The sequence below is a fragment of the Chlorocebus sabaeus genome, chromosome 1, assembly GCF_047675955.1.
Source record: "Chlorocebus sabaeus isolate Y175 chromosome 1, mChlSab1.0.hap1, whole genome shotgun sequence".
NCBI lineage: Eukaryota > Metazoa > Chordata > Mammalia > Primates > Cercopithecidae > Chlorocebus > Chlorocebus sabaeus.
The window spans coordinates 89,923,730-89,945,930 of record NC_132904.1 but is presented as its reverse complement, the minus strand read 5'-3'; the positions used below and the strand labels follow the sequence as shown (position 1 = coordinate 89,945,930).

At 38.2% G+C, this 22,201-nt stretch overlaps 1 protein-coding gene and 1 long non-coding RNA gene across 4 annotated transcripts in view; one reads left to right on the top strand and one right to left on the bottom strand.

Moving 5' to 3' along the window:
• The window catches only part of LOC103248232 (uncharacterized), a 144,346-nt gene that overhangs the window by 93,512 nt on the left and 28,633 nt on the right, over window positions 1-22,201 (top strand). The gene's annotated exons all lie outside the window — the stretch shown is intronic.
• The window catches only part of DEUP1 (deuterosome assembly protein 1), a 107,472-nt gene that overhangs the window by 72,638 nt on the left and 12,633 nt on the right, over window positions 1-22,201 (bottom strand). For 2 of the 3 annotated variants that reach the window (XM_073020275.1, XM_008020507.3), the window contains exons 3-4: window positions 5,668-5,839; window positions 4,161-4,256 (exon numbers count right to left, since the gene is read on the bottom strand). In XM_073020275.1, the coding sequence (XP_072876376.1) occupies window positions 4,161-4,256; window positions 5,668-5,839 (268 nt within the window). The remainder of the gene's footprint in view (window positions 1-4,160; window positions 4,257-5,667; window positions 5,840-22,201) is intronic. The other variant, XM_073020276.1, reaches the window with a different exon arrangement.

The following is a 22,201-nucleotide window of genomic DNA, read 5'->3' as shown; positions in this document are numbered from 1 at the left end:
TATAATTTTTTGCTATCAAAAAATTTAGAAAATACAAGAGGATAAGGAGAGTCTATTGCATTTCCCCTCATGTTTTTTACTCTTTTTGGTGTTTTTACTTCTTCGCTGATGTCTTAAGATTCCTTCTTTATCATTTCTTTTCTGTTACAAGACCTTCCTTTAGCCATTCTTTTAGGGTAGGTCTGCCAGCAACAAATGCTTTTAGTTTTCCTTCCTTTGAGAATGTTTTAATTTCCTCTTCATTCCTGAAGGGTATTTTTGCCAGACCTAGAATTCTGGGTTGAAAGCTCTGTTCTTTCAGCACTTGAAAGCCTCCATCACTTCCAGAGAGAAAGCCACCATTATCAGAATTGGTTTCCCCTATAGGTAAGGTTTCATTTCTGTCTTGCTGATTCCAAGATTTTTTTCTTCGTCTTTTGGTTTTCAGAACTTTGACTATGATGTGTCTTAACACAGCTGTCTTTTGATTTATCCTGTTTGAAGTTCACTCAGCTTTTCAATCTATAGGTTTACATTTTTTTTTTTTGGGGGGGGGGCTAAGTTTTATAACTTTTCAACCATTATTTCTCTGAATGCTTTTTCACCCTCCTCATCTTTCTCCTCTCCTTCTGGGTTCTCTGATGATGTAAATTTTAAATTGCTTGTTGCCATACTACATGTTCCCAAGATTCATTTTCTTTTACTCTTTCTCTCTGTTGTTCAGATTGGGTAGTTTCTATTGTATTATCTTCGAGCTGATTCTTTTCCTTCTGTCCTCTTCATTCTGCTTTTAAGTCCATCCATTGAGTTTTTAAATTTGGTTATTATACTTTTCAGTTATAAAGTTTCTAATTGGTTATTTATATTATTTATTTGCCAAAGCTTTATAATTTTTCATTTATTTCAAGCCATATTTGTAATAATTCATTGAAGTATTTTTATAACAGCTGCTTTAAAATCAGATAATTCTAATGTGTGTCATCTTGGCCTCGGCATCTGTTGAATGTCTTTTCTTATTCAAGTTGAGATCTTCTTGGTTCTTTCTATAATGAATGATTTTTATTGATACTTGGACATTTTTGTGTATTGTGTTTTGAGACTCTGGATTTTATTCAAATATTGTGTTTTAGCAGTCCTCCTCTGACAATTTCTGGAAGGGAAAAATGGAGTGCCACTCCATTACTGCCAGGGGATAGTGTATGTCCAGGTCTTCACTTGGCTTCAGTTGGTATCCAGTGGGAGGTGCTCCTTATTACTGCTGATTCGAAGTGGGAGTTCAGGTCCCCACTAGTCTTTCACTGATACACTTTGATTGAAGGGTCATGGGTGCCTTGTAACTATTCTCACATGGCCTTCAGTGATACTATAGTGGGGGTGGGTGAACTTGTCACCACTAAGCAGTGGTGACTCCTCAACAGCCTTCCTATAATAACACCTGAGACTGGAGAGGGAGGGGTGCCTCCTTACCACCAGGTAGGTGTAGAAGTCCAAGCTCTCCACTATCACCACGGGTTGATAAGGGCCTTGTTAATATCTAGTAAGGATGAAAGTCCTGGTTCTCCATTCAGTCTTCCCAGATACTACCCAGGAAAGAGGGCCAGGGTTACCTTATTACAGCTTAGTGAAGGCAGAAATCTAAGTTTTTTCACTAAGCCTTTGTAGGTGGCAGTGGGGCTGTAGTTTGTCCCTCCCTCCCTCCCTCCCTCCCTCCCTCCCTCCCTTCCTTCCTTCCTTCCTTCCTTCCTTCCTTCCTTCCTTCCTTCCTTCCTTCCTTCCTTCCTTCCTTCCTCTGTTTTATGAGGCTGGAGTAGAGAGGTTGTTATCTAAAAACGTATTATCTTGCTAGGCTGTCTCTCTTCTGGACTTTTGGATGGAGACAGCAGACTTTCCTTGGGGCTCTTTTTGTTTATTTGCACCCATTGGCATAACTGGGTTGCCTGCTTCTGTGTTACTCAGTCTGAGATATATGAGGCAAAAACAAATCCTAGGGAACTCACTATTGTGACATTCTTTGAGTCCTAAGGTCCTTAGCCAATCTCTCTCTTCTCTCCACTTCTCAGAATCTTATTTTATAAATGATGTCTACTTTAGTGGGAGGATAGGGAAGAGTATATCTATTCCAGAAGCAAAAGCCTCAAATATATGTATTTAAAATTATAGTTTTATAACGGTTAGAAGGAAAAAAATAACTCCTTTTTAAAAGGAAAGCAATTTCTAAAAGGAAGCTTTGACAGAGTTGAGTTATTCAAGGCACAGTGTGGTAAAGTGTATCCTTAAGATGTTTCAGGAAAATGAAATTGTAAATAAAACAGAAATTTCAAAGGAGGAACCTGTAGAGTGAGCTGGCAGCAACAAAAGCGTGTTAGCCACAAGATACCATTTTCTGCTTAGAAAAACAGCATATTACTAGCTTTATGCAAACCAAATCAAGTACATAGTACTTTTCTTTTTCTCTCTTTTTCCCTACTTTCCTCTTCCGTCTCCTTTGCTCTCCTTCCCTTTCTTCCTCCTTTTCTTTTAACTAGAGAAAAAGAGAAGCAGAAAACTGCAGTGAAAACAGGTGGCTCTCAACAATAATGTAGCACTCCCAGTTATTCCATGAAACCCCTGTTTACAGTAGTATTAGAAGGTTTTAGCTTAAATAAATAAATAAAGGAGAGCTCCATTGTCCAGTATCTTTGGAACATGATGGAATGGAAAGGCTAAATCAGTTTGTTTAAGGCAAGACTTCTTATGGCCTGTAATATGCTAATGTGTACCCTTAATCTCCAGGAGGGGAGGAGTCTTAACTTGGCCAGCATTAGCTTAAACAGCATTTCCTAAACTCACAGTGTTTTCCACAGAACAAATTTTTATGAAGTTACCATAAAGATTTTTGGTTAGCACTGAAAACCAGCCATCAGCCAAATAATAAAATAGAACTGCAAAGCATCAAATGGCAAGGATTCATATATTAAATGACTACTTGGCGCCTGTAAACAAAGCCAAGAACTTTTTAACAAGAGGAAAACATACCCAAACAGAAATGAAAGATTTGGAAAGCAGTGACTGAACCGGTTAAATACAACTTAGAGATGACACCTAATTTCTGTATTGTTTTCAAACCTACTACAGATTGTGATCTCTTTATTTATATTGACCAATATGTAATGATTTAATGTTTATGTTGTTGTTTTAGAGCCTTATCTTCATAGAAAAATAAAGGTTGAGTTGACTTACATGCTAAATGCTTAGAGTCTAAGCTAGTAAAAACCACATATAATTTCATAACTCAAGCTACCATATAGTGGCAGTTACTTGAACTGTAGGCAAAATGTCTAGGTAGACTAAGAACTAGTCTTGTAAAATTATCTGTTAAGTGGCATCTAATGTTTCATATTCCAATCTTAATGGCTTAATTACCTCCCTAAAAGGTATTTTAAAAGGATCATTAACTACTTTAAGCTCCTTTAACTAAATTATCATATGTGAAATATTTGTACTCCAAAAAAAGTTGATTGTAAAGTAAAATTTCATAATCAAACCATATTTCCCATTGATTCATTCACTAAGTTAAGCAAAGATATAGCATCTACTACATTTGACATACTCAAATGATTACTACCCTATGTGCTATCTGTGGTAAAGAAGGCATTTTGGTTGCCTTCTTTGTGTGAAGATACAGGGATAAGTGAAAAAGAAATCTGTATCCTTAATACATATGAAGAAGCACTATCATGTAAGAAACAGTGCTACCAGTAATAAGGTAATAAAGACCAGTTTTATTCTTTCAATTATCTATTTCATAATCGCAAACTTCCATGTTTTAAATTATCACAGAATTGAGAACATCTTTATTAGATAGGAATAACCACGAAAGACAATTGTTTTTTTGTTGTTGCTCACAAAATTATTTTTTTGTGAGCTAATTGTCATTTAATTCATCAACAAGTCTCTTGAGAAACAGAAAGCCATTTGTCTAGTACTGTGCTAACAGAGGTACAGAAGGTATAGCAAGCCAACAATCTAGTAAGAGACAAAATCATGCATATAAAACAGGGAAAGACACGACCAAGCTTAGAATTAAAACACAAGAACATTTATTTATACTAAAAACAATTAGTTTAAATAAAATTAACACAACTCTATAGGTCAAAAATATATCAAAATGTGTGATATTAAATTATAATAAGTTTTCTTACTTGAGCCTTTAGGCTTTGTAGTTGTCCTTCATAATTCTGAGTCATTGCTAAATTACATTTTTCCAGACTGTCCAATTTCTGTCGAAGCAACCCTACCTGCATGAAGAATAAAATTTAATTTTGCTTTTTCTAAATTTTGCCTGACAAAATCAGAAAATGTGCAAAAGAGAAGAACAATTCAAATAAAATGGCTTTACCAAACCAAGAGTAAATATTTGTACTGCACTTCTTAAAATAGCTATCAATAATTAAATTCACAAAAACCAAACATTGCTAGCACTATTCCACAAGGTACACATTAGGACAGTATGGATGTTTAACAAAAGATCCTTATCATCATCACATTTAAAATTCAGGGTTAGAATTTACTTTGCATTATCCTTTTGGGAGGCTATGTCATCATTACTCAGGCAAAACCTCTACCAATGTAATTCAGCTTTTGTGTTTTCTCCATTACCTTCAAGAGGATCTCTGTTTTAGTGGTATTATGAAATAATTGTTACATTTTTGTAACAAGTAATACGTTAAAAAGAAAAAGAAAATTGTCTAAGAGCAGTTCCTAAGGATTTGGCTTATATAATTTGTCTGTTTAAAAGGCAGATGAGGCACTTGCTTACATATCTGTGTCCGTATATATATAAAAGCTAGAAGAAGAAGAATGCATATGCCATGTCTGATGACCTACCTCTACTGTGAAGGAAAACTAGATGCCAGTAACTAAGTTACCTATGCCAAACAATAATATAGTTAACTATGCCAAAAAACTAGGTTCCACTGAGAAGTCAATAAAGGTAGAAAAATGGCTGATGAACAAGTTAACTAATGATGTTTTTGTTACAGTATATAACTAGCAAACATTTCTCTTAAACATTTCTTTTTCCAAAAGAAAAATTCACAGACACAAAGTCCACATTAGATAAAGCATATGGTTTTCCTGAACTCCTTCACAGCCCTGAGAGCACTCATATATTCTTTTATGACCACCAGCTTGGCAGTGAGCAGCCTAGAGGGACTGAGGAAACTCCTCTTAAGTGGATGTCCCAGGTATAAACACACGCCCCTTTACCAAACTCTTTTCTCCTTTGTCCTATAATCAATTTTTGACATCTTACTTCTATTTTTTCCAGCATCTTCAAAAAAGCAAATGTTACTGAACTCTGCCTTGTCCACAGTTTTGATGACTACTTCTTTGTTTCTACAGCAGCAAAAGTACTTACATCTTTACTTGCAAACAATATTTTACATATATGTTAAATATTTGCTTACTTTTACAGATGGCATTGACACTACATATCTGTCTCTATCAGCAAATATCTATGGATTTAGGTTCTGATTGTCACTTATTTGATATAATACATTTAGCCTATAATTTGCTGACAGAATTTCAAGCAATAAAGGCTCTTGCTGATGCCTGATAAAAAGTATGTATAATAAAAATATATTCTGATAGAATACTATGTATAACAATCTGATGAATTAGCAATTTGTTAACATATGTATTCAGTACCTCTTGACCTTTCTGATCCAAACAAGTTTGTGCATTTGCCAATTCTTGATCCCGAAGATCTAATCGTGTCTCCAAAGCCCGCATCTTTCTTTCCCAATCCATTTTTTTGTTGCTTACCATGATGTCAATTTGTTCCATTAATTCCTGAAGCTCAGCCTCACAAGGAGAAGTTCTGGCAATTGTAGGAAAGTAAAATACATTTTAAAGTAGTAAAATGTGAGGGCAAGAAAAATTATTACATTGCTCTGCATAGCTTGATCATTATTTCCTGAAATTGTTCAATTATTTACATGGGAATAAGTTCAAAAGCTGAAGGTTAAATTTTAAAATTAATAAAGCGAATTTCAGAGCTAACAGTGTATATATACTTAATTTTTTAAAATAACATTTTTTAGAGTAGGCTAATTCTAAGGAATATGCTAATTAGGAAAAATTATAAGACTTAGCTTCAGGATCAATGCTCTTCCATATAGGCATACATGTACCTATATCTATCATAACTTCAGAAGGTTTGACAGAGGCAGACTGGGATAACATTCGTGTCTGTTAAGGATAGAAGAGCAAGCCTGGGCTAGGTAGGACCAGATTCAAGGGTACCAACTGGGCTATAGTGTGGCTCCTCAAGGAGAGGAATTTGGCATGATATGGCTGGTGTCTGTTTCTAAGGAATTTGATCAGGCAGTGATATGGTTTGGCTGTTTACCCACCAAAATCTCAACTTGAATTGTATCTCCCAGAATTCCCATGTGTTCTGGGAGGAACCCAGGGGAAGGTAATTGGATCATGGGGCCGGTCTTTCCTGTGCTATTCTCGTGATAGTGACTAAGTCTCATGAGATCTGATGAATTTATCAGGGGTTTCTGCTTTTGCTTCTTCCTCATTTTCTCTTGCCTCCATCATGTAAGAAGTGCTTTTCGGCTCCCACCATGATTCTGAGGCCTCTCAAGCCACATGGAACTGAAAGTCCAATTAAACCTCTTTTTCTTCCCAATCTCGGGTATGCCTTTATTAGCAGTGTGAAAATAGACTAATGCAGTAAATTGATACCAGTAGAGTGGGGAGTTGCTGAAAAGATAACTGAAAATGTGGAAGCAACTTTGGAACTGGGTAACAGGCAGAGGTTGGAAAAATTCAGAGGGCTCAGAAGAAGACAGATAAATGTGGGAAATTTTGGAACCTCCTAGAGACTTGTTGAATGGCTTTGACAAAAATGCTGATAGTGATATGAACAATAAGGTCCAGACTGAGGTGGTCCCAGATGGAGATAAGGAACTTTTTGGAAACTGGAGTAAAGGTGACTCTTGTTATGTTTTATCAAAGAGACTGGAGGCATTTTGCCTCTGACCTAGAGATTTGTGGAACTTTGAACTTGAGAGAGATGATTTAGGGTATCTGGCAGAAGAAATTTCTAAGCAGCAAAGCATTCAAGAGGTGACTTGGGTGCTGTTAAAGGCATTCAGATTTAAAAGTGAAACAGAGCATAAAAGTTCAGAAAATTTGCTGCCTGATGATGCAGTAGAAAAGAAAAAACCATTTTTTGAGGAGAAATTCAAATCAGCTGCAGAAATTTGCATAAGTAGCAAGGAGCCTGATGTTAATCTCCCAAACCATGGGGAAAATGTCCCCAGGACTTGTCAGAAACCTTCACAGCAGCACCCCCCCATCACATGCCCAGAGGCCCAGGAGGAAAAAGTAGTTTCATGGGCCAGGCCCAGGGTTCCTGTGCTGTGTGCAGCCTAGGGACTTGGCTGCTCTAGCCATGGCTGAAAGGGGCCAATGTAGAGCTTGGGCTGTGGCTTCAGAGGGTAGAAGCCCCAAGCATTGGCAGTTTTCACATGGTGTTGAACCTTCAGGTGCACAGAAGTCAAGAATTGAGGTTTGGGAACCTCCGCCTAGATTTCAGAAGATATATGGAAATGCCTGGATGCCCAGGCAGAAGTTTGCTTCAGGGGTGGGGCCCTCATGGAGACCCTCTGCTAGGGCAGGGCAGAAGGGAAATGTGGGATGGGAGCACCCACACAGAGTCCCTACTGAGGCATTGCCTATTGGAGCTGTGAGAAGAGGGCCACTGTCTTCCAAACCCCAGAATGGTAGATCCAACGACAACTTGCACTGTGCACCTGGAAAAGCCACAGACACTCAATGCCAGTCTGTGAAAGCAACCTCGTGGGAGGCTGTGCCTTACAAAGCCATGGGGGCAGAGCTCCCCAAGACCATGGGAACCCACCTTTTGCATCAGCATGACCTGGATGTGAGACCTGAAGTCAAAGGAGATCATTTTGGAGCTTTAAGATTTGACTGCCCTGCTGGATTTCAAACATGCATGGGGCCTGTAACTCCTGTTTTGGCCAGTTTCTCCCGTTTGGAATGGCTGTATTTACCCAATACCTGTACTCCCATTATATCTATGAAGTAACTAGCTTCCTTTGATCTTACAGGCTCATAGGTAGAAGGGACTTGCCTTGTCTCAGATGAGACTTTGGACTGTGGATTTTTGGGTTAATGATGAAATGAGTTAAATCTTTGGGGGACTATTGGGAACTTGATTGGTTTTGAAATGTGAGGATATGAGATTTGGAGGGGCCAGGGTTGGAATGATATGGTTTGGCTCTCAACTTGAATTGTATCTCCCAGAATTCCCATGTGTTGTGGAAGAGACCCAGGGGGAGGTAACTGAATCATGGGGGCCAGTCTTTCTCATGCCATTCTCCTGACAGCGAATAAGTCTCACAAAACCTGATGGGTTTATCAGGGGTTTCTGCTTTTGCTTCTTCCTCATTTTCTCTTGCCTCCACCATGTAAGAAGTGCCTTCCACCTCTTGCCATGAATCTGAGGCCTCCCCAGCTATGTAGAACTGTAATTTCAATTAAATCTCGTTTTCTTCTCAGTCTCAGGTACATCTTTATCAGCAGCATGAAAACAAACTAAGGCAGGCAGGTTTGGAGAGATACTGTAAGTCTTTAGACAGTGAGGTTACTATTACTCATATACATAGTAATATCTGGGGTCTAGGAGGGTTTATTGAGTATCAAACAAAATGCTTAGTATAACAGCTAGGATTATAGCTACTGTTGTTGAGAAGACAGATTGGTAAGTGCTCTCACTACAGAGTTCTTTTTCAAAGAAGCTTAAGCATTCTCCAGGGAGCTGGCATGAGTCCAGTCACTCAGACTGGATTAGCAGGTAGGTATTGAGGCCTTACACTTCAGCCTAAGGAACATACAAATGTCCAGATTAGAAAAGCGAGTTATTTCAGCATCCATTTCAATGGTGGTAATGAGGCTTCCAATGTATTTGTGTAGCTGGGAGGAAGACAGGAGGGACAGGCAGGTGCAACATGACAGCATTTCCTCCATTTAGTTTCACTAAATCAGAATTTTAGAGCTAATTAAGGATCATTTAGCATTTTGATAAAACTCAGGCTCAGAGAGGCCCAAGGTCACACAGCTAATTAATGGAAGAGCCAGAACTAGAACCTAGGCAGCTGCTTCCCATTTAATGTATCTTCCTGTATACCACACAGCAAAAGACACAGTGTTTTGAATAAGAACATGCTTGAAAAATACAGTACAAATTCGCTCCATTGCAATAAGGTTAGAAACAGGTATTAAAATCCAAAGAATTGAGAATTTCCAGAATCATTTTCTAAGATATCCAGAATCAACCCAAACAGAAGATGTTCCTTTGGTTTATTCAATATGATATTTACCAGTTTTGACATCAGAGAGGTTTTAAGTACAAAGTGCCATTCTGAAGTCTTCTCCTAGCATTCCTGGAGGAATGTTAGACCCAGAGGCTTTCAATTTTTACTTAAAACCTAAAATAAATCTGACAAAAGGATGTATACTAATTCCTCTATAAATAACTTGATTAAATTTTAAGATTGAATTTTAATTGGAATTATAATATAGGGGAAAAGAATAGAACTATGGCCTGGTGGTTTCACACTGTTTTTCTTTTTCATGACAACATGTACCACCCTGTACTGTAAATAGATTTTGTCTATTTTTTCCACTCTGAAGAAAAAGGACTATGTCAATATAAGCTCCAGGAAAGAAGAACTATATCAATCTGGTTCATCACCATCTCACCAGAGCCTAGTATATTACTGTAGCACACAGTAGATGCTCAATAAATCTCTGAAGAATGAATGAGTTCCTTTAATTGCTAACTTTTGGCATGTAAGAACTTTTTTTTAAGAAAGTTAAAATATAGGCCTACAGTAGAGTCTGGACATAATGTAATCTACTCAATCAATATTGTTGAGTGAATGGTTTATTTCCTGGTTATGGTTATGCTATGCAAAAGTTAGAATGTTAGACTCTCAGGATGGAAAAACTCTTACAAGTCAACTAGTCCAACTACCCCAACTACCCATCCAGTGTTTGCATTCCTCTACAAATATATATATATATTTATATATGTATATATTATATATTTATATATGTATATATAATATGTAAAATATATTATGTAAGAATATGTATTTTATATTAAAAATTATTAAATATGATTATATATAATTTTTTTTGAGATGCAGTCTCATTCTGTTGCCCAGGCTCGAGTGCAATGGCACAGTGTTGGCTCACTAGCACCTCTGCCTCCCAGGTTCAAACGATTCTCTGGCCTCAGCCTTCCAAGTAGCTGGAACTACATGCACGTGCCACCACATCTGGCTGATTTTTTTTTTTTTTGTATTTTTAGTAGAGACAGGGTTTCATCATGTTGGCCAGGCTGGTCTCAAACTTCTGACCTCAGGTGATCCGCCTACTTTGGCCTCCCAAAGTGCTGGGGTTACAGGCGTGAGCCACCGCACCTGGCCCCTCTACAAATATTTCTTAACTGAATCATCTATCATACACTACTGATCAGAATCAGCAGGTCTAGGACAGACCCTAAGATTCTGCATCAGTAACAAAAGCATCAAGTGATTCTGATGAATTCCAAAGTTTGTGACCTGTTTTTCAATATCACTGCTAAGAAGTTATCCAGCCTAGGTCTGAATTCTTCCCTTAAGAGGTAACCACTGTCTGAGATTGTAGCTAGACAATGTGTTTTAGACAGATCTTTTTTATATTGAAGAAGTTTTCCATCCATTGGTCCTAATTTGATCTCAGTGATTCCACTGAGACCATTCAGGACAAATGCCTTTTCAACACAGTAGATTTTAAAGTACTTGAATACAGTCATCAGTGTGTCAAATACAGTTTTGAGTGCACTTCTAGTCTTCTTTTGTCAGTGTTCAATATTAGAGACTGAATATATGAATGGACAATAATCGGACCATATGACAGTAGACTCTGACCCATAATTTCTGCAACAACACAACCAGTCCAGAAAGCCAAGCCACAAAATCTGCAGCAATTGTCCCATAATGGTCAGGGCTTGATCACTGCCATCTTCCCTAATTTCTGTCCCCACTTCCAACTCAGATCAAACCAGAGAAAGTCAAATATATTCCTCAAAACAATCCCCACTTTTAGTTATTCTGTCTCCAGCCTCTACATGCCAGCTGCCTCCAATGAGGGCACACCTGAACCCTTCTCCCTTTTTTTTACCTTAAAGCTTTCCCACTCCTCTGCCTCCCTTTGAGTCTCTGCCAAATGCAAGTGATAGTGGGTGATTCCCTTGGTATAGCAAGCTCTGAATAAATAAATACCTTCAGTTGTTTTCATTTGGGTGATCTTTATTTATTTCCACAAATATTTTTATTTCCTTCTATTGCTCCTAGAGATTTTTTTCTTCACCACTCTGTACTCAGTATCCAGTATACTGCCTGAAAAATACTAGATGCTTAGTACACATTTGCTGAATGAAAAAAAAAGAATGACTACGGTAAGATTTTCAGACCCTTCATAATTCTAGCTCTTCTTTGAACGATTTTTTTTTTTGTCAATTTCATCCTTGAAACGTACCATTTGGAGCTTTAAGATAATATGACAGGCATGGTCTAATCAGGTCAGAGGGGGTCTCACAGATCCTTTGTTTTACGTGCCATATACTTTTATTTAACCAGATGGAGATCACATTAGTTGAATTTGGGAGAGGAAAGGGTAAAGCAGTGATATCACATTGTTTCAAGGTGGGTTTATTCTTATCTAAAAATCTTATTTCTTTTTTATGCATGCTATGAGTAAGCCACCTATTCACTATCTTGTGCTTGTTTAGTTTTTTGAGAGGAGGGGTCCAATGATAGGGCTGTGTATTTATCCTTATTAAATTTCAGCTTGATCGTTTCAGTCTTTCATTGTGGGTCATCATCACTAGTTCTTTCAGCAAACATTCATTAAGCACTGTGTAAGGTACTGGGAAAACAGAGACACGAGCAATTGCCTGTGAATAGAGAGCCTTGCAAGGCAGGCAGGCAGAATAAAAGACTGATGAATATATTCAGGCTCTCAAAAAGGAGGGGTACTGAAAACAGACTTGCAGAGGGTGGGTTATCACAGAGGTCTTCCTAAATGAGGTAACATCTGAGCTTGTATTTGGGATCCTGTTTCTATCAGAGAATATATTCTCTATATCTCCCAGCTTTGTGTGAGCTGCAGACTTGATAAGCATTACCTGCTGTGTGTGTTTATATATACGTTTCATCCTGTATACATATACACACACACACATATATATGGTTTATATGTATTTAGTATATAAATGAAACAGGTACATATAAAATGTGTATTATACATATATAATATACAGAATATAAAAAATACATACGTACGTATTTATATATATACATGCGGTTTTTATATATACATAAGTCATTGTATAAAATGCCATAAAGGACAAAGTGGAAGACAGACCCTTGTAGCACTCCCTACCAAACCCTTCAGGGTGACAGTGATCTGTTGTTTATTTTTAAAAATTATGATCAGACAGTAATCCATTTAATTAGCCTTACAGTTTTTTCTTTCTTTCCCACAAAAATATCATGTCAGAGCCCAAATACAAGTCTCCGCTGTTTCTCTGCTGCACCAGCAGGCCAACCTTGTGAGGCGAGGCTGGTCTAGTAAGCAAGGAGTTGGGGTATCCCCGGTGAGTCCTGGTGGTCATTACTTCCTCTTCTAAGGCCCACAAACCCTGCTTATCTCTCTTCCAGAGTCTTACCTAAGATTTAGTCAAACTCAATTTTACATCAAACTCAGCTTTTTATCAAACTTAATATTCCCTTTTGAAATTCAATTGTTCAGTCTTCTAGTATATTTTCTGTTCTTCAGCTTTTCAGATAATTACTCGTAAATCTAGTGAACTTTAAAATAAGATTTTTAAAAAGGCTCAGTGTAGCCTCCTTAATGTAGCTGGGCATTGGCATTCTTTACTATATTTCCATTACTTCCTTTAGTCAAACGCTAACTAACACTATGCTAAGTATCTTCTTGAACCTCCTTTCATAGATCCTCACAATATCCCCATAACATAGGTATTATTATCCAATTTTAGAAAAGTTGAGTGAGTGGTTAAAAAAGAAAAAAAAGTCCTGTGAGTCTTCCAGCTTTGGAAACTAGGTGGATTGTGCCTAATACACTACTTAAGACATGCAAAACTCTATTCCTTACTATAAGGTGTATCTTGGGAGCAATTCACAAAGGAAGGTCCTGCAGTCAGGCCAGATTTTTCTGCATTAATCCTTCAATTCATTAAGCCAGAAGAGAGGGGGCACACAGAATTCCAAGGTGACATGCCCTTCTAGAGCCTATAATCAAAGTATCAAGATATCGAGTTTGGAGGTGAAGAGGGGGCAAAATAGAAAACTAAATAGTGGCAAGTATACTAAAGAGGGCAGGGGAATGGAAGAGAAAGTCACATTCAGAGTAAAAAGAGCCAGGGTAAGATATATGGACATATATGAAGGTGGCCCAGAGCAATTTTGGGCTAGTGGGCTCATACCCCAAAGCCCTTTAACATAGGGCTTATGTGCTAGTTCTTCCCCCCAACTTTTTTTCTTTTTTCTTTTTCTTTTTCTTTTTTTTTGATACAGAGTCTCACTCTGTCACCCAGGCTGGAGAGCAGTTGGCACAATGGCACAATCATAGCTCCCTCCTCTGGTCTCAAGTGATCCTCCTGCCTCAGTCTCCTGAGTCACTAGGACCATAGGTGTACACCACCATGCTCAGCTAATATTTGAAATTTTTTATAGAGACAAGGACTTCCTATGTTGTCCAGGTTAGTCTTGAATTCCTGGCCTCAAGTGATCCTTCCACCTCAGCCTCCCAAATTATTGAGATTATAGGCATGAGCCACCATGCCCAGCCTTATATGCTAGCTCCTAAAAGGGCAGACATGAACCTAAAATAAAAATTGGATAAAAATACTTGAACATTAACTAATAAAAGTTTTTTTAAAAGAAAAAAAAGGACCAACCTTCATCAGATACATTGCTATAATGATCATATGACTTGTTAGCCAAACCAGGACAATTTTGAAAGTGAAAGGAGCACTAATAATAATTATGCCAGCACACACAAGGTATAAACAGTTACTATTCTGGACAAACTGGGATTCAGGATTAGCCTACCCATTACCAATGGGAAAACAGAATTGCAGAGACAAGTTGTGGGGGGAAAAGTCAAATTTGAAATCAAGACTAAGAAATTTGCTGGAAACCATATAATTACATAGAAACTGAATAACTTGCTTCTGAATAACTTTTTGGTAAATAATGAAATTAAGGCAGAAGTCAAGAAGTTCTTTGAAACTAATGAGAACAAAGACACTACATGCCATATTCTCTGGGACACAGCTAAGGCAGTGTTAAGAGGAAAATTTTACAGCACTAAATGCCCACATCAAAAAGTCAGATCTCAATTTAACAACTTAACAATAACTAGATAATCAAGAGAAAACCAACCCAAAAGCTAGCAGAAGACAAGAACATAAAATCAGAGCTGAATTGAAGGAGACAGAGACATAAAAAATAATTCAAAAGATCAATGAATCCAGGAGTTGGTTTTTTGAAAAAAATGAATAAAATAGATAGACAGCTAGCTAGACCAATAAAGAAGAAAAGAGAGAAGATCCAAATAAACACAATTAGAAATGACAAAGGGGAAATTACCACTGACTCCACAGAAATACAAATAATCATTAGAGAATATTATACATACTTCTATGCACATAAACTAGAAAATCTAGGAGAAATGTATAAATTTCTGGACACACACACACTCCTAAAACTGAGCCAGGAAAAAACTGAATCTCTGAACTGGGTGTGGTGGCTCATGCCTGTAATCCCAGCGCTTTGGGAGACTGAGGTGGGCGGATCACGAGTTCATGAGATCGAGACCATCCTGGCTAACACGGTGAAACCCTGTCTCTACTAAAAATACAAAAATATTAGCCAGGTGTGGTGGCACACACCTGTAGTCCCAGCTACTTGGGAGGCTGAGGCAGGAGAATGGTGTGAACCCAGGAGGCAGAGCTTGCAGTGAGCCGAGATCGTGCCACTGCACTCCAGCCTGGGAGACAGAGTGAGACTCCGTCAAAAAAACAAATAAACAAAAAAACTCATCTCTGAACAGACCAACAATGGGCTCTGAAATTGAATCAGTAATAAATAGCCTAACAACTAAAAACAGTCCAGGACCAGAAAGATTCACAGCTGAATTCTACCAGATGCACAAAGAAGAGCTGGTACCATTCCTACTGAAACTATTCCAAAAAACTGAGGAGGACAGACTGTTCCCAAACTCATTCTATGAGGCCATCATCATCCTGACCAAAACCCGGCAGAGATACAACAAAAAAAGAAAACCTAAGGCTAATATCCTTGATGAACATGGATGCAAAAATCCTCAACAAAATACTGGTAAATGGAATCCAGCAGCACATCAAAAAGTTTATCCACCATACAGAAGTAGGCTTTGTCCCTGGGATGCAAGGGTGATTCAACATATGCAAGTCAATAAATGTGATTCATCACATCAACAGAACTAAAGACAAAAACCACATGATTATCTCAGTAGATGAAGAAAAGGCTTTCAATAAAATTCAGCATCATGTTAAAAACTCTTAATAAATTAGGTTCCAAAGAAACATACATCAAAATAATAAGAGCCATCTATGACAAAACCACAGCCAACATCATACTGAATGGGCAAAAGCTGGAAGCATTCCCCTTGAAAACAGACACAAGACAAGGATGCCCTCTCCCACCACTCCTATTCAACATAGTATTGGAAGTCCTGGCCAGGCCAATCAGGCAAGGGAAAGAAATAAAGAGCATCCAAATAGGAAGAGAGGAAGTCAAACTATCCTTGACATGATCCTATATCTAGAAACCCCATAGTCTTGGCCCGAAAACTCCTTAAGCTGGTAAACAACCTCAGCAAAGTCTCAGGACCCAAAATCAAGGTGCAAAAATCACTAGCATTCCTATACACCAACAACAGTTAAGCCGAGAGCCAAATCAGGAACGCAATCTCATTCACAACTGCCACAAAAAGACTAAAATACTTAGGAATACAGCTCACCAGGGAACTGCAAGATCTCTACAATGAGAATTACAAAATGGTGCTCAAAGAAACCAAAGATGATACAAACAAATGGAAAAATATTCCATGCTCATGGTTAGGAAGAAACAGTATCACTAAAACGGCCATACTGCCCACAACAATTTATAGATTCAGTGTTATTTCTATTAAGCTACCTATGACATTCCTCAAAGAACTAGAAAAAAAACCCAGAAAAAACTACTTTAAAAATTCCTATGAAAGTCTAGGTGCAGTGGCTCATACCTGTAATCCCAATACTTTGAGAGGCCAAGGTGGGCAGATCACTTGAGTTCAGGAGTTCGAAACCAGTCTGGGAAACATGGTGAAACTCCATCTTTCCCAAAAAAATACAAAAAATTAGCTGGGCATGGTTGTGTGCACCTGTAGCCCCAGCTACTGGGGAGGTTGAGGTGGGAAGATCACTTGAGCCTGGGAGGTGGAGGCTGCAGTGAGCCGAGACTGTGCCCTGAATTCAAACTATACTACAGGGCTGAAAGAATTAAAACAGCATGGTATGGGTAACAAGAACAGACACATAGACCAATGGAACACAACAGAGAATCCAGAAATAAGGCCACACACCTACAACCATCTGATCTTCAACAAACCTGACAAAAACAAGAGATGGGGAAAAAACTCCTTATTTAATAAATGGTGCTGGGAGAACTGACTAGCCATATGCAGAAGACTGAAACTGGATCCCTTCATTATACCATATACAAAAATTAACTCAAGCTGGATTAAAGACTTTAATGTAAAACCCCAAACTGTAAAAACCCTGGAAGACAACCTAGGCAACACTATTCCAGACATAGGAATAGGCCAAAATTTCATAACGAAGACACCAAAAGCAATAGCAACAAAAGCAAAAATTAACAAATGGGATCTAATTAATTAAAAAGCTTCTTCACAGCAAAAGAAACTATCAACAGAGGTAAACAGACAACCTACAGAAGGGGAGAAAATATTTGCAAACCATGCATCTGACAAAGGTCTAATATATCCAGCATCTATAAGGAACTTAAATTTACAAGAAAAAAGCAAACAACCCTATTTAAAAAATGGTCAAAGAACAGACACTTCTCAAAAGAAGACATACATGCAGCTAACAAACATATGAAAAAAGGCTCAACGTTACTGATTGTTAGAGAAATGTAAATTAACACCATAATGAGATGCCATCTCACACCAGTCAGAATGGGTATTATTAAAAAGTCAAAAAATAACAGAATCTGGCCAGGTTGTGCAGAAAAAGAAACATTTTATACACTGTTTGTGGGAGTGGAAATTAGTTTGACCATTGTGCAAGACAGTGTGGTGATTCCTCAAAGACCTAAAAACAGAAATACCATTCAACTCAGCAATCCCATTGCTGGGTATATACCAAAGGAATACAAACTGTTCTATCATAAAGACACATGCACATGTTATGTTCACTGCAGCACTATTCACAATAGCAAAGACATGGAATCAACCTAATTGCCCATCAATGGTAGATGGAATAAAGAAAATGTGGTTCATATATACCATGAAATACTATGCAGCCAAAAAAAGGACAAGATCATGTCCTTTGCAGCAGCATGGATAGAGCTGGAGGCCATTATCCTTAGTGGATCAACAAAGGAACAGAAAACCAAATGTCACATGTTTTTACTTAAAAGTGGGAGCTGAATGATGAGAACACATGGATACATAGAGGGGAACAACAGACACTCAGGCCTATCAGAAGATGGAGGATGGGAGGAGGGAAAGCATCAAGAAAAATAACTAATGGGTCCCAGGCTTAGTGTGTGGGTGATGAAATAATCTGTAAAACAAACCCCCATGACACAAGTTTACCTAGATAACAAACCTCAACATGCACTTTTAAACTTAAAAAAAAAAAAAAGTTAAAAAAAGAAAACTATAGCATTTGGGGATATTTTTATTACGTCCATTTTCACATTGGCAAGACATGCCATTATAATTTTCAGAAGTGTTTTATCAGCTCCCAAATCAATGGGCACATTTTCTAAAATATTTAAGCCATAAAAAATTTTGGACAATTTGAAAAATAAACACAGCATGAGAAAAATTATACTAAAAAATAAGTAATTAAATGCTACATTTAAACAAAGGAGTGAATTCAGTTTGGAATACATGACATGTCTAAAATAGAAATAGGTCTGGAGCATGGGAGAGGGGTTTAAAAGACAAATATGGAAGCCATCATGGAGAGAAAGAAGGGAAGGAGGGAGGAATTACGGAGAAAGAGAAGCTTTGCTTTTGCTGATTCCTCTGCCTGGAATGCCATTCCCCCAGATATCCAGATGTCTATGTCTCTCACGTTTTTTAGGTCTTTCTTCAAATGTCACCAAACCAGATTTATTCTGTAACTCTCTATTCTCATAATCTGCTTACTTTTTCTGCATAGTGATTATTACCACCCCCCAACATAATGTTGATTTATTTGTTTGCTATAATCTGTTTCCCTCCACTTGATTATAAGCTCCAATGAGGTCTCTGATACCATTGCAGAGCCATAGTATCAGCTCTAAACTTCCCACCTCCAGAAAAACAGGGACCCTAATTTGCTTGGGTATTACATTACAAGCTTCTGGTTTTTATTTAAATTTTGTGTTTTAGCAGACCTCTTCTGACAATAATCCAACAGGGGAATAGAATGCCACCTCATTACTGTCAGACAGTGGTAGAAGTTCAGGTTCTTGACTCAGCCTCTGTTGCCACTGGGGTGTAGGAACTCCTCATTACTGTTGGGTGGGCCCCTAGTAGTTCAGGCCCCTAGTAGTTCTGCGCTGATACTACCTTGGCTGGAAGGGATAGGGATGCCTCATTACTCCCACCTCCTCCAACACTGTGTGAGGTGGGTTCCCTTGTTATCGTTACCAAAGTGTCTTGCTTTCCTTTGCTATGGTAAGTCTCCCTTGGGGTTGTTGGTGATTTGAGGCAAGATTTGGATATTCCTGAGTCCCTGGGCCATTGTATCAATTATGCCTCATATGCCACCTGCTTCTAATATAAATGGACAGCCTCTATGGGTAATTTGACTAGCTGTCCTTTGTTGATTCATCTTTTTTTTTCCTATTCTTGAACCATTTTTAGTAGTATATAACTTGAAGATTTGTAAGATTAGCATAAAGTATTTGCATTTTCCCCTTTCTCCTTTTTAGAGAAAATTTGGAAACCATTTCATGGCATGGATTCTATAGTGCACCTAGCTCTGTGCTGCTCATCTTGTACTCTAGCATTTGTACAGATTACAGATGTAGTTACTCCACAGCACTATGGGTTGGCCAGTGGATTTCCCCATAAATGGCTATGCCATATGTGTTTGTGCTTTCAAATGGCAACATGTGAAACATATTTCTGTCATTCTATAACACTTTCTATTATAAGAAGCAACAATAACTTAATAATTGCTTTTAGAGGTAAAAGGGAATAATAGCCAAATGCATCTTCTGATTTCAAGACACAACCTAACTTAAATAACATTTAAGGATGAAAACTGTGAGTCTTAGTATGTTACCCTTGGAGAGTCCATGAAAGCACATGGGGCTGTTCTGTTTCCGGCTGGAGCCATTCCTACATAACTACTCCCCATACATTCTCCAATTAAAAAGACAAGTCCTCAATACCTCAAGTGTGTCTATGAAAATTGTCCTGGATTCTCTTCATTTTTTCACACCCTGCTTTTATACAGCCTCATTTCTACCTAATTCTGAACTCTTGATTCAACTCTTCTCTAGTCTTTTGAAATTGGTATTTATATTTTATTTCCCTGTTGTTTTACAGTTTATTGCCTTTAATAGGCTGTCATTCTTTTGGTTCACTCATTCATTCAACAAATGTTGACTGAGCTGGGAGCAGTGGTTCATGCCTGTAATTCTAGCATGTTGGGAGGCCAAAGTGGGAGGACTGCTTGAGTCCAGGAGTTCAAAACCAGCTTAGGCAACATAGTGAGACCCCATCACTCCAAAAAACAAAACAAAAAAGTTGTCAGTTGTGGTGGTATGCACCTCCCAGCTACTCAGGAGGCTGAGGTGGAAGACTGCTTGAGCCCAGGAGTCTGACATTGCAGGGAGCCAAGATCACACCACTGCACTCTAGCCTGGGTGACACAGCTAGACCTTGTCTCAACAACAACAAAAAAGCTGACTGCATAATTACCCTATGTCAGGCACTGTGCTTGTCCCTGTGGTGTGACAGAAGAGAAGACAAAACATTGCTGAACAGAGTTGGGGCCCCTGGAATACGCTGGCCTACAGTGTTATAGGACTAACTTCTTAATGTTCTTATTACCACTGATACTTGTGTTGCTACTTCTCTTGCCAGCTTTTCTATTTTTGTCTCTATTTCTCCTTTTCTTTCTGCTTCTTGAGTTCAAGGAGGGTACAACTTTTATACTAACTGCTGTCCCATGAGACTGCTTCTTTCTTTTGGGGAGAGAACCAGTGCACTCATAACATATCTGTAATATTCATGTTTTTAGCACTTCTCTGTTTCACCAGTGCTCTGAGTAGAGGCTCACAAAGTTCCAGGTGGTTCCAAGGTGCCATACAACTAAGCACCACAGACAACCAGATAAGGTTAGGTGGGTATGCACCTGATGTACATATCTACATTCACACATATCAGATTTTTAAGAAAATGTAAGTTGTAACTAATCTTTTTTTTATTTTTTATTTTTTTTTTATTATTATACTTTAAGTTCTAGGGTACATGTGCATAACGTACAGGTTTGTTACATATGTATACTTGTGCCATGTTGGTGTGCTGTACCCATCAATTCGTCAGCACCCATCAACTCCTCATTTACATCAGGTATAACTCCCAATGCAATCCCTCCCTGCTCCCCGCTCCCCATAATAGGCCCTGGTGTGTCATGTTCCCCTTCCCAAGTCCAAGTGATCTCATTGTTCAGTTCCCACCTATGAGTGAGAACATGCGGTGTTTGGTTTTCTGTTCTTGTGATAGTTTGCTGAGAATAATGGTTTCCAGCTGCATCCATGTTCCTACAAAGGACACGAACTCATCCTTTTTTATGGCGGCATAGTATTCCACGGTGTATATGTGCCACGTTTTCTTAATCCAGTCTGTCACTGATGGACATTTGGGTTGATTCCAAGTCTTTGCTATTGTGAATAGTGCCGCAATAAACATACGTGTGCATGTGTCTTTATAGCAGCATGATTTATAATTCTTTGGGTATATACCCAGTAATGGGATGGCTGGGTCATATGGTACTTCTAGTTCTAGATCCTTGAGGAATCGCCATACTGTTTTCCATAACGGTTGAACTAGTTTACAGTCCCACCAACAGTGTAAAAGTGTTCCTATTTCTCCACATCCTCTCCAGCACCTGTTGTTTCCTGACTTTTTAATGATTGCCATTCTAACTGGTGTGAGATGGTATCTCATTGTGGTTTTGATTTGCATTTCTCTGATGGCCAGTAATAACGAGCATTTTTTTATGTGTCTGTTGGATGTATGCATGTCTTCCTTTGAGAAATGTCTGTTCATATCCCTTGCCCAGTTTTTGATGGGGTTGTTTGTTTTTTTCTTGTAAATTTGTTTGAGTTCTTTGTAGTTTCTGGATATTAGCCCTTTGTCAGATGAGTAGATTGCAAAAATGTTCTCCCATTCTGTAGGTTGCCTGTTCACTCTGATGGTAGTTTCTTTTGCTGTGCAGAAGCTCTTTAGTTTAATGAGATCCCATTTGTCAATTTTGGCTTTTGTTGCCATTGCTTTGGTGCTCTAGACATGAAGTCCTTGCCCGTGCCTATGTCCTGAATGGTATTACCTAGGTTTTCTTCTAGGGTTTTTATGGTATTAGGTCTAACATTTAAGTCTCTAATCCATCTTGAATTAATTTTCGTATAAGGAGTAAGGAAAGGATCCAGTTTCAGCTTTCTACTTACGGCTAGCCAATTTTCCCAGCACCATTTATTAAATAGGGAATCTTTTCCCTATTTCTTGTTTTTCTCAGGTTTGTCAAAGATCAGATGGCTGTAGATATGTGGTATTATTTCTGAGGACTCTGTTC